General features: G+C 34.0%; 1 protein-coding gene across 1 annotated transcript in view; it reads right to left on the bottom strand.

Moving 5' to 3' along the window:
* Positions 1–13,880, bottom strand: part of LOC135153237 (F-actin-uncapping protein LRRC16A-like) — a 75,646-nt gene that overhangs the window by 37,929 nt on the left and 23,837 nt on the right. The window contains exons 4-11 of the mRNA XM_064095659.1: positions 10,160–10,210; positions 7,946–8,005; positions 5,937–6,073; positions 4,015–4,183; positions 3,283–3,356; positions 2,143–2,218; positions 1,124–1,212; positions 346–527 (exon numbers count right to left, since the gene is read on the bottom strand). Coding sequence (XP_063951729.1) covers positions 346–527; positions 1,124–1,212; positions 2,143–2,218; positions 3,283–3,356; positions 4,015–4,183; positions 5,937–6,073; positions 7,946–8,005; positions 10,160–10,210 — 838 coding nt within the window. The remainder of the gene's footprint in view (positions 1–345; positions 528–1,123; positions 1,213–2,142; positions 2,219–3,282; positions 3,357–4,014; positions 4,184–5,936; positions 6,074–7,945; positions 8,006–10,159; positions 10,211–13,880) is intronic.

The following is a 13,880-nucleotide window of genomic DNA, read 5'->3' as shown; positions in this document are numbered from 1 at the left end:
TTCACACCTGGGTGGAGAGTGGCAAGGTGTGGACTGATGCCTTGGCCATGGTGAGTTTCAAACACTGACCCTCTGATTACAAGGCAAGAGTCAGAACCAACACACAATGACACTTCTACAATATTCATTAATCCATGCTAGTATCCATGTCTGTATCCTTATCCAAGGAAATTCAATATCACAGATGGTCTTCAATCAAGTCATTGAAAAAAAAAAATCTTAGACTTGCTTTAAAAAAAATACATCCTGGTAGTTTGAACCCATTGCCCACTGGAACTGTGAGATCCCTGAATAAAGGCTATGGGAATAACAAAAATTGGGTAGTTAACATGTTTAAACACAAACCTTCTGCTGTCATGCCAGTCTTGACCAGTCTAAGTTCCACCAGACCATGGGTCATCTTCTGCAGAGGGCCACATAGATGACGTATCCCCCTATCATCGACGGGATTGTTGGAGAGGTTGATACTACGGAGGTTGGACTGGCTGTTCGCCGTCAGAGAGATGCTCATCTCTTGCAAGAAATCCCTGACAGAACAAGCATTAATAAAAGTCATCAACATAGTCTTACACAGAGCAGAATGAAATTCAGGAACAATTTTATAATTTGTAATTTAACCAACCATCTATGAAGTCCTACTACCGCCTAGCTGTAACAAAATGACTGTCTGTAATAATGATAGTATTAACAATAGTATAGCCTTCTCATGAATAAATAACCGCCCAGATTATTGTAAAATGCTTCTGAGAGCATACTAGAGCTAACATATTGTCATCATCTCAATTAATCATCATATTCATCTCAATCACTGTAACACTCAGTCTTGCCTGAAGAATGTATGCATTCTTCACTTTCTGCGGATTATTCAAGTTACTCATTCCACCAGGTGCTCATCCAACCCCTGGGTGGAAAGAGGCAAAGTGCAGATTGATGTTTTGTGAAGGATCTACTGCCACAGCAAGGCTCAAACACATGACACAATCAAGGGGAAAGGAAAGGAACACTAAGACCCTCATATGCAACTCCTTCTCATTTTATATCATTATTACTGCTGTCACTGGCTTTCTTTGAAAACCAATACATGACAAACAAAAAGAGATAGAAAATTTGCAATTCAACTCACCATTTCAACCCAACCCCATCTAGAGTAAGACTTTCAAGAGTATGTGATGAGCGGATAACCTTAGGGATCTCCTTCAAGGCTTCAGAGGTCTATGAAAACAAAACAAACAGAATTATCAATCAATGACCATCTTGTAGAGACGATATGACTTCTGTAACATAAATGACGAATTACCACGGCTAATATCACGGTAACATTGCTTAATAACCAATCAAAAACAATTCTTCAGTTAAAAGCAGTTCTGAAACTGACAATGCTACCCTGAGTAAATAAAACTACAAATAAAAAAAGTTACCAGAACTGTTGAGAGAATTGTTGTTAATGGCAAATTTCCTGCAAACAGGATACATTGTGCTACATGTACACCATGTAATAGAATTTAGAGACAACATGAATTTGTGCGATACCTTATAATGCCAGGAGGCTATATTTCCCGACATATATAAAACATATCAGACAGTGCCTTTTCCGATTAAGCATTCATGCAACTGCCTTTTTCACTGATGGAGTGTATGAAAATTACAATCATGCTAATTCAAGAATTGCTATCATTCATGAATTTGTGCGGATAATTCATCCTATTGGCATAAGAAAACAAAAAGTGTAGCATTAAACATCAACTCCACTTTTGTCTTTTGTGAAAATCAGTTGTAGGAAGGAATGACATAAGACCCAGCTAGATGAGCCACTGGATCAACAGAGACATTTGGCTACATGCACATCTGGGCCCCATATTACAAAGAGTTACGATTGATCCGATCAATCACAACTATGGACGGCCAGCAAAGTCAACATCTATTATGCATGTTTGATCAAAATATTTTGAAACTATGATGTATTTTCATACATTCACTGTTTTCTTGAAAATTCACTGTGCTTCTCTTTGTTTACAAAGGACATTGTGCAAATTTCCTGTAGAAAAAAATTATGACACTGATGGATTTCCATAGAGTTACGATTGAGTGGATCAATTGTAACTCTTTGTAAGATGGGGCCCTGGTTATCCTGAAATCCTTTACCAGTTTGTAGTTGACAACTGTGAGATGTGTAAACCAGGTGTTGTAGTTTAGTACTGCTATGATAGGCAACATGTGTCTGCAGGAAAACAAGGTACAATAACAACATAATGATTAGCAATCAAATAAATAATATCACACATATCAATCGAGTACTGTCACTACAGACAAACATATCTATTTACCCTGCTTAAAACGATTTAACAAATGTTTAAAAAAATGTTATATGATTTTTTTAAAATCAACAACAATAGTAACACGGTGGTTAGTGAACCACGAGTCTCGTCTGATTTCGCTATCAATTAAAAATGCAATATAATCTAAAACTAAGCCTAATAGCCTAACAAAAGATTGCTTGCTCTAAAATCAATCAATCGTGATGATAGTAAATGTTTAAGGTTTCAATTGTTCATAAACAATTCACATTAAGACAATCCTGTAACTCGCATTAGTTTTACTATGTCCCTTTTTCAAAAGAATTGATGTACAATGTCTTGCCATATGAACACATTCCAGGAAAGGAAAGAAAATCTAAACATTTATTTTGGCAAGCACTACCGAATTTGAACTGTTCCGGTTTGCTCTATGGCTTCCTAGGTGATGAACTCAAGATTAAGATGAACTCTGATTGTAATGGAATGATAACATGAATTTATCATAATACAGTTGGGATTGAAACTTGCATACACCTTGAAGAAAAAAAATCATCAAAACTTCAAAAGGGGAAGTTCACCCAATGATAAAGGTGTTTAAAAAAGCAAAAAAAAAATATTGGATAAATGCTTCAGGTGCTTTTTTGGCTTTTAAACATGATCTAAATTCAAACTTGACTTGTTTTGAAATCCCCTTATCAACCTAAACGCACTTTCAAAATTTGTTTATATGAAGAGAGGTAAATTCCTTCAATGGATATTTGAATTATCCATGAAAGCTAAATTAGTAATATAGTGAAACAATTTCATGAAATCTATCAGAACTGATTTTTTAATTGTCAGCTTTGATAATTTTAGTGATATCCCCACTTTTGATCAGATAAGATGCACTACTACTATGGTAATTTTCACAGACAGAGAACGACTAATTTTCACGACTGACAAATATTGTAAAATCGTGCTCAAATAAATAGTTAACGAAGTGACTTACTTTGGTTCTAGATCATCAAAGTCATTAATCCTCAACTCTTTACAATCTTGAGAGAGATATATAGTATCCACATCCTATCAGGAGGAAAAGGAGACAAAGAATCATATCAAAACATCTAAACCACCCATAACCATTGGGCTTTGAAAAAGTTGTTTGGAAAGAACCGACAACAAAAAAAGTAAAATCAAATCAGATAGGCCAAAGGTAGAACAAAATCAGATTAACAATAAATTTGATCATTTTTTGTTGTTGTAAAGAGTAATCATGATACCAAAGGGGAATAGAATAGAACAGAGCAGAGCAGACCAAAACAGAATAGAAATTGTTTATTGATAATACATGATCGCCAGCCAGTGGCTGAAATATACGTGTTCACATATCATAACAACATTCAAAAACATTATATAAATAGTTAGATGAATTGAAATAAATTCTGATAAGCATTCCATACATAAATTACACAAAAAAAATATATTAACTATAACGGATCAAATTACGAATTTAAGAATGGCCAACTAGGTAATATACATGTATATAATAACTCCCAGCAGCCACTAGGCTTACTTAGAATATTTTTCTCTTGTGAGGACGTCCATCAATATGCCCTGTCCATTATTTCTAAATTAATGCCCAGAAGTAAAGACACATAAAAACATATATTCTTTAGTGAGGACATCCTTATACCCTCTCAGTGAAAAAGATGCATAAAAAATATTTCTAATGGAAGCTCACCCAGGCAACTTCAGCAAGATAAGGCAAATCAAAATAATCACACATAAACCTATACATGTGACTAAAACCTCCGCACGGTCCCTGCTCCACCATCGATGAACGATTGAGCCGCGCCTCGATGTGACTTTGACGCTCCGGTGGCTCCATGTTCATCTCTCTGATCAGTTTACTGGAGACAAGGAGAAGAAAACGTTTGTTCTCAATCAAGATTCTCTGCGTTATAAACTATCACTGTAAAGCTTGTGATAAGTGCTTTCAAGTATATGAAGTCGTGAAATAATGTGAGGGAATATTGTACAGTATTCTTTTTGTCAGGCAGGAAGGAGACCTTACTTTAGTTTTTGCTATCAAAAACATTGACCACAAAGATAAATATTCCAAGTAAAATAATATATATATTAGGTTTTTTGTGGAAAAGACAGGATATTTTACTTTCATTTTTGCTACTCAGAACAATAACAGGAAACAATTTCTGCAGTATTGCACAAAAAAGACAAACATGACTGATTATCAGCTAAGATTCGTACTAACTATATTGTCTGTGGAGTGTGGATATTACAATTTGATACAATTAGAATGGTAATTAATAATGGTTACATCAAATAAGTACCATAACAAAAAGTCTTTGTAAAATCTATTTAACATGGGAATCAAAATGACAGTTAAAAAAACAGAAGTTCAAACAGAAAGATATTGTTTCCAAGTAACACTTCCCTTAAGGATGTTACAGTAATGAAAATCCAGTTGCCTGTTTCATAAATCATGCTATAAAGCCAAAACTTGCCATTACAGTTTCAAGCTGATTTGAATGGCTAATGGTAAACTTAAGGAAATTGTCTGTTATTATAATGAGTGTTTATAAAACAGGAAATAGGATTATCATTTTTCAACTGCAACCAACATCATTTTTAGATATCAGAATAACTTTTTTTTTAATTTATGTCAACAAATCACTTTACGCAATTCACCGGACATCTGAATGGTAAAAATTGTTTGCTACACAAGAAATTGAAGAAAATAAATAACAAGGAACTTTATTGTGCATCTTCTGCTACCCAAATTAATAGAAAAAAGATATAAAACATTAGAGCACGTCCAATAAAACTTTATCAGAAACTATCGAACATCTGAATCAAAAAAATATTCCAAATATGCCTCTATTGCATAACATTATTATGATGTAAAATACGCCACCAATAGTAAACAACCAATCACAACCAATGATTTCATTGATGTTATCATTGGATGGCATAATTAACTTAATAGTACTTTTTCTTATGAAATGGAGCTCTGGGCCCCATTTCATAAAACTTGTATAATAACAAATTTGCAATGACAGTTAAAAGCTACTGAAGTCCTTCATTCTAATTGGCTGATGGTAAATTCATTACAGATATTGTGCATTTGTTATTGAAAAAAGTCTTTATAAGAAACAGGATGCAGGTCTCAGACTAAAAGGTCGAGTCCACCCCAGAAAATGTTGTTTTGAATCAATAGAAAAAAATCAAACAATCATAATGCTGAAAATCGGATGTAAAATCAGAAAGTTACAGGACGTTTTGAAGTTTCGCTTATTTTTCACGAAACAGTTTATTTGCACAACTCAGTGGTATGCAAATGAGAGTCGATGATGTCCCTCACTCACTATTTCTTTTGTTTTTTATTGTTTGAATTACACAATATTTTTTTTTTTTACAGATTTAACAATAAGGACCAACTTGACTGAACCTTAAAATATCAAAATAGTAATTCCACACATTTAGTGAGGAGAAAACTTTGTTTCACAGGACAATGAGGAGCACATTAGAATATTTCATATAATAAAATACAAAATAGTGAGTAGGTGACGTCATCAGTCCCCTCATTTGAATACTAACATATTTGTTTACCTATACAGAAAAGTGTGATGAACTTTTACTTACTCCATGCTTATGAGAGGGAAGACTCTTTGCAGAGATTTGAGAATGAATTCTATGACATCGAGAGTGTCGTTGATAGACTTCATGGTAAAGCTCAGAGATTTGTCTCGGTCTCTCTCCTTTGGAAAACCAAACTTCAGCTAAAATGAAGAAGAAACTTCACTCATGAATGTCATTCTTTTCAAACTGTATTTGCCTACAATGTATGATATAATGCCTATCCATTATATCCTTCAGATGTAGCTACGGGGGGGGGGGGGGGGGGGGGGGGTGGAGAAAAAGAGGGGTACAGAGATGCACACATAGGCCTTCACTATTCTAAATAGATAGAAATAAACTATATAGCTCAAAGCAGGGGAAATCATTTTTTCCTGTTTTAATTATAGGATATTTATAGCTATAAAAGCAAAATCCAATATTTTCTGACTTTCCAGTTCAGTTCTCTAAGCTTTTGTGTCAGGAGCTCTTGTCGTGATGACGACCAAACAGTTCTTTGTATCAGCTCAAGAATACATATATTTTTATTTGCAAAATAGACAAGACCTTGTATCTGGCGGGGGAAATCATGTTCTTTATTTTAAGTACAAGATATATATAGCCATCAAGGTATATCCTGTAAAAATCCAAGCTCTCTATATTTCAAACAATGAAGCTGTTACACCACAGCTGCGTTCAACCAACAGTCATTTCATCTAAGTTCTATGGATATGGTAGTGGATTGTAATATACTGAACACTTTTCATGAATTCAATCATATCATTATTCTCATAAAATTCACCAAAAATACACAAATACCTACAAAATATAAATCTGTAAAATTTTGCCAAAACCATTTTTCTTTTTTTACAATATCAGCTTCCAATCGCACGCCCTTTCGCAAGTGAAATATTTTGGTCACTTGAAAAAAGGTATCGTATTTAATACCGAACGCAAAGATCAAAATCTGCTGGTCCTTCTTTATAGTCATATCAGTTTGCATATCAAAATAAAGAAGAAAATAATGAATTTTATAATGATCTATAAAATGAAAGATCATAAATCATTTGCCTATGTTGAAAATATATCTGGGAATCCCTGTTTCATTATTGGTGGGGTGCGGTTTGGTTTACATCGATTGCTCATTAGAAAACCCTTGATGAACTTCCATCCTGTGTATTCATACCAACTCGATCACCAGAATTTACCTATATATTTACTAGAGCCTGTTCAAGCCTGCAAATACCTGATGATTATTTTACACATTCATACCAACCAAAAGCCCCTATAGCCCGTCTCACACTATGCGATTCGTTGCAATCCGAATTTCGAATTAATCATGATAACATTTGATATGGATATTCCAACAAATATAATATTATGGATCAAAGTTCAAAATAGTGGTAGGACTACTGAAAACGAAATTCAGTCCAGTTAGAGCCTCCCTGAATGAATAAAAACAAATTCAATTCCAAATCGTAATGACGTCATCATCGGCTGCGATAGCCAATTTGGACTTTACTCCGACCTTAGGGCTTGCCACAAGGTAAAAATATGATTTTAGTTTTCTTAACAATATGCCAAACTTTAAATAAGATAATTTCACTTCTTGGAACAAGTTTTCACATTTAATGCAAAATGCGATTTCTTGAAAAATCATGTCGCACCGGATCGCATAGTGTGAGACGGGCTTATCGGGTAAGTTCTCTGAGAAACAAGTATGTGCAGTATCGAGTGGGGCACTCTAATCAAAATAGCATGCTCAGCAGCCCACGCCCAACTACTCGCTGGGTTAAGAAAGTTCTTGTAATCTGCCTTCACACTGCGAGAATACCTGTGATATTTTCATAATTTTGATAAGCAGTGGTACCTATTTACAGGGTATCTTCTTGGGGAATATGAGTATTTTGCTTTCACATTGGCAAAAAAACACACACCTGTTTTTCAGATCGGGGTGGATCAGGTAAATTAATTCTAGAGCAGAAAATATCTAGTATTCTCAAACTCTGAGTTGGTCTGAATACGCCTACTCTTACCTTGAGTGGTTTATTGCTCTCCAATGAATCAATCTGAAGGTGATTGAATTTAAACTCCACCTGAAACCAAAAGCAAAGAAGCATATTTCCTTGTTATACAACCTCATTCAAACCCGCCCTGAATTTAAAGTTCAAGCTCACCCCAGCAAAAAGTTGATTTAAATTGAATTTAAAAAATAAAAAAATAATAAAAATGCATTATGTTGAATAATTCATTAAAATCAGATTGAAAATGAGAAAGTTATAAAATCTAAGTGTTACAGTATGCTCGTTTGATTTTGTTGTCGTTGTTGTTGGGTTCGACTTGGCCTTTAAAGTTTAAATGAAAGAAAAAGTACATGCACTGTTATACACATATCACCTATATACACATAGGATACATGCATGAAAAAGTCTTACTTCCTCAATTTGTACGGTTAAAGTGAGGAAATAATATTGATTTACCTTATTTTTTACATGATGCAAACAAATCATGTCCATGTCGTGAGAAGGAAAAAAAACCTATACAAGGGTTATCTTCCTCCTTCTGTTTCATCTAAAATTTCATTTTTATTTATTCACTTACACACAGTCTATAAATTTCTACCATACTAAAGGCTGAAGCCCCTCAGCCCTCATGTGAATTCCCACTGCATGATGAATGTATTACCCTTTTCTATAATATATATTATGAAGCTCTAATTGTGCTTCTGTCAATCGCTACAAATCAAAATAGGGACATTTAATTTATAAAAAAGGTCATTTTGTCCTGTTCGTGCAGGAACGCCCTTATGCAATGCCCTAATACGCGCTACTAGGGGCATGCGCGTGTGGTGCTAAGGGCGTTCCTACACCGACACGACAATATTTGTTCATAATCAGCTAAGTTCCAATAAATGTATCATTGCACCACAATATCATGATTCTTAAAATAACAAGCTATTAAACTCAATTAACATTGCACCATAGCAAAAATATGACATAATACAAGACACATATTTCTTCAGAATGTCAGAATGCCAATAACAATGCTTTTGTTATATTTTTTTATTTACCAGAACAAAAATCTAATATACGTGTTCTCTCCCTTTATAATGTTGGCACAGTTCTCTGTCTAATCCTACGCTAATAACATTTCTTTGTAAAGGAGAGAAACATATATCATGCCTCATTACCTATACATAATCAGCCTTAACCACACTTAAAAAAAATATGAGTTGGCTCGAAAACTGGGGAAAATTATATGAAAACAAAACATTCCATATTCATTAAATCACAATCAATATATATATTTTCCAATGTTCCATGACGTACATACAAAGTATATGATAATTTTTGCAAAGACACTAGTTTGGGTGGTGAAAATACATAAATATTTTGTGTAAAAGTGGGTGAAAATTATTTTTCCCTTTTAGTCATGGGTTGCACAGCTGAATTCAGTTTTTTTAATATGAATTAAGACTTTGATTGGAATGATTCTAAACTGGGGTGTTAAATAACTCCAGTTGGTTTCCCTATAGAGGACCACACCCTGAGGTGTTGAAGTCACACCCTAAAGATTTAACATAAATGTAACACAAGAGTGTAAACGTAACAAGAAATATTGTAATGATCACGGAGTATGAGAGTTGCGAGACACGACAAACTAGAAAGCTGCCATAGCCAAGAGGTACATCTAAATGCAATTTCATGACTTTTTCCATGACTTTTCACAAATATTCCAAATTCCCTGATTTTTCCCCGACTTTCCATGACCACAAATTTTTCCAGGATTTTCCATGACTGTGGGAACCCTGAACAAGTTCACCCCTCTCCCACTCCCCATCTCGTACCCCTTTCATAAACCCATCCTCCAATCAGCCGCCAAAGAGTAATGCAGATAATTCAATAAAAATTGCGTTCACAAACTTCAAAAATTATCCGCACTATTTTTACGAGCGCCCATCCTAAAAAGGCGGATAATCGTCATGACAACTGGACACGCCCCCTCCGATGCGGTTGTGTTGGAAAAGAGTGACCTTGTGACCGCCCCATGGCAATTATCCGCATTATTTGGAAATGCGTTCATAAAGTCAAAATCTGGTCCCGATGCCGCTATTATGCGGATAATTGCAGCATCAAAATAATGCGGATAACTCTGTTCCTCCTCCGATTTTACGACCAAATTATGCTGCTATTAGCCGCATAATTGGGTTTATGAAAGGGGTATCAATTGAATGAATAGTGTGTACAAACCCTTGTCCTTGCTGCACAGAGTAGCACATAGGTTCTGTATTGAGTGAGTGCCTGCAACAACAGAAAGATAAAAGGAGAAAAATTATGTATTTTGTAAAATATGCCAAATCATTTCAAATCCACATACTCATTTTTCAGTATAACCGAAAAGCAGAAACCAGATCACATTCTTATGTACATCTGTAAATTAGAAAAGTGAAAATATATAGATGAAAAGCAGGTATTTCACTTTTCTTTCTTTCTTTTTTTCCATTTTTTTTGGCCAATATAGTATTTCATATACACACATCACACATGCACATGTACTGTACATGCAGGCCAAGAAATTACGTGTATGCTGAGCTGAGTTAGTTTAAACAATCAGTAATAACTGAAGATTTTTTTTTGCACTTTGACAATAGATTTGAATCCATAGCAGATTTAGAAGTAAGATCTCTGCAGGGATTACACAGGATACTTGTTTGTTGAGGCACCATTTACACGAACAACAACAGAGCAGAAATTAATTGATACATTCAGCCCTAATACAGCTTAACTTTTATTTCAGAAGACAAATAACCTATAATATTTCACTATAACTTCAGCAACATGAAAAAGCAATTGTATTTTTCATACTTTTTTTCAAATTCAACTTTTCAGGAAAATATGGCATAGTACAATTCGGCTCTTACAAATTTTTCAGATAATGCCAAAAAACGTGAGTTAACTAGATGTTCAAAACATCAAAGTAACTGTTAATTTATCAAAGGTCAAGTCCACCCCAAAAAAATGTTGATTGGAATAAATATAGAAAAATCTAACAAGCACAACACTGAAAATTTCATCAAAATCGGATGTGAAATAAGGAAGTTAGGACGTTTTATTAAAGTTTCGCTTATTTTTCATAAAACAGATATGCACAACTCAGTGATACATGTAAATGAAAGAATCAATGATGTCCTTCATTCACTATTTCTTTTTTTTAATTGAATTATACAATATTTCATTTTTTAGCGATGTGACAATAAGGACCAACTTGACTGAATCATAAGCTGTTTAAACAATGGTAATTCCACATTTTCAGTGAGGAACAAACCTTTGTTTCACAGGACAATGAGGAGAAAATTAGAATATTTCATATAAGAAAATACAAAAGAAATAGTGAGTGGATGACGTCATCAGTCTTCTCATTTGCATACCAACCAGGATGTGCATATAACTGTTTTTGTTAAATTAAGTGAAACTTCAAAATGTCATGACTTTCTTATTTTACACCCGATTTTGATGAAATTTTCAGTGTTTTGCTTCTTGGAATTTTCTCTTTCTTAATTGAATAAACCTTTTGTTGGGGTTGACTTGTCCTTTAATTAATCAACATTAATAATTAATATTAATCTGTGCATGTTCAAATGATCAATAAGGATAACAGAATAATCTTTATCATGTATTGACCCAAGCCAAGGCACTTGTATTTTTACACACTGTAAAATGCAACCCGTCACTGTTTTTGGTTGCAATGAAGAGCACTAACATACATATTGGCCTCTAGATGTGTACATGTACATAAAACTGATCTGAATTTTATTCAAATGCTAAGAAAGACTAGATATGTTTATTGCAAGGATTTTAATGTGTTCTTGACAATTCTGAATGAAATTACACTCATCTTGCATTACTACCAAAAACACAAGTGCCGTTCTGTACACCTGCATGCGATATAAAATAAAAACACAATTTTGTATGGCCTGATTGTGATTAATGCACTTTAAATTTTCATGTAAATGTGTACAGTACGCAATCTAGAGGAGAGGACTGCAGGCATTATGAAAAAGGGATAAAAAGGGATTTCCCTAAAATGCAACACAGCAGAAATGATTTAAATAGAGAGTGCGGGTCATATCCTCCATGCTCTGTTCTTCCTTTTGTCATGCCTAGGGAACAGGTATTTTGGAGTCAACCTGGCCCTGGTTTGTCTTGTCACGCTATACATATATACAAATGAACAATCCACAACCCAGAATTTGAACCCTATTCTGTGGTGTATCAACGATATTTTCAGCCATTCATATGTTCCACTACTTTGCACAAAACAGACAAAATGACGAAAATACCTATTTTGGGCATCCAAATTTCACATCTGGCTATATCCCTATTTTACTACTTTGAAAAGAAAACAATCGCTCACAAGGATCAGAGATTAAAGCTTCTTTACAATACCAAGCAGAAGCTGAAAAACACCCTTTCCAATTTTGTATACAAGCTTAGGAAATCAAAATCATTCTTTGAAAGACTCCTTTTAACGATGTTTCTTTATACAATTGTGATCACACTCAGAGTGATATTAATCATGGTCAAGACAGGGGGAGAGGAGGGTAACACAATTTAGAGCTTGATCCATTTTAATACATCAAACATTTGTTCATACAGTACATGAACTTGTATGTTTAAATTAGAACTGATGATTGAATAATTTTTTTTTTTGGAATAATATTCTATTTTCTTCCTCTTTCAAATCAATAAGTTTACAATCACAATTCATATAAATAAAGATTCTTTGCATGTATACAATCAATAAACAATCAAACAAATAAATATATCGACCATTGCTGATCAACCATTGCTGATTGCGCAATTTTAATTTTAATTTTAATAATGGTGTGATTCAGGTACATGAAGGGCCTACATGTTTAATAATCCATTATCAAAATTGGATACTCTTTTCAATGAAGTTTGATATCAAATCTCTGCACTTAATGTTTTCATAAGTACAGCTTTACATGTACATAAATTCATTGGAAAGCTCACAATTGATCGACCATTGCTGATTGCGCAATTTTAATTTCAATGTCCCGTTGAAGGTCATACAACATTATACATCATTACTATAAAGCTTCTTTACTTTTTTTCTTTTAAATCCCCCTCCCCCAAGTAACTGCCAATGTTCAAAATAATAATTACTGTACATAGTACCATTTTTACATTAACATGCAGGCCTATGTCCTAAAACTGTTTAGGTGTGGATATGAAATGAAAATGGGTTTTATGTATTTGGGGATTTCACATGAAAATGTATCATAATTGTGATCCCCCCCCCCCCCCCCCATAATAGGACGTGTGTGATATCAACTGCTCCAAAATTTCAAGTTATCAACCCAACAAATATCACTCAATATTTTACTACCAAAAAAAATACAATTACATGTACATGTACATATGTGCCATGAATTTTCTCATTTTACACCCCAGTTGAATGAATGTTTTGTCTTTGTATGCAGGATCAATTTCAATATTTAGTCTACTTGAATAGACAAGCTTCCAGATTGACCTGTTTATGAAGTCAGCAATTTAAGAACACTTCAGGCACTGTTTGAAAACCATGAAAATAGAAGTGAACAATAAGAAAATACATATCGAGAGCACATATGAATATACAAACTCATATAAGCCTGCATGTAAGTGAATATGATGTAGGTTTTACACAGTGACGTACGTGTATCATACAAAAGTGTAGGTTTACGTACTACTGTATGTATGTACCATTGAAAAAAAAATGAAACTAAGTATGGTCCACAAAGGGTTGATTAATCTTTTGTTATACAGTCAAAGGACTGTTAGCTCAGGCATATGAAACTATATGTACCACCTTTAAACAACAATGGCATTTCTGTGATCCTACATGTACAATGCAAACTAAATACATAATTTAGTTTCTAGATGACATAGAAAGTAACTGGGTAAAGTT

This window comes from Lytechinus pictus, chromosome 2, assembly GCF_037042905.1.
Source record: "Lytechinus pictus isolate F3 Inbred chromosome 2, Lp3.0, whole genome shotgun sequence".
NCBI lineage: Eukaryota > Metazoa > Echinodermata > Echinoidea > Temnopleuroida > Toxopneustidae > Lytechinus > Lytechinus pictus.
This window is presented reverse-complemented; position numbering and strand designations above follow the sequence as displayed.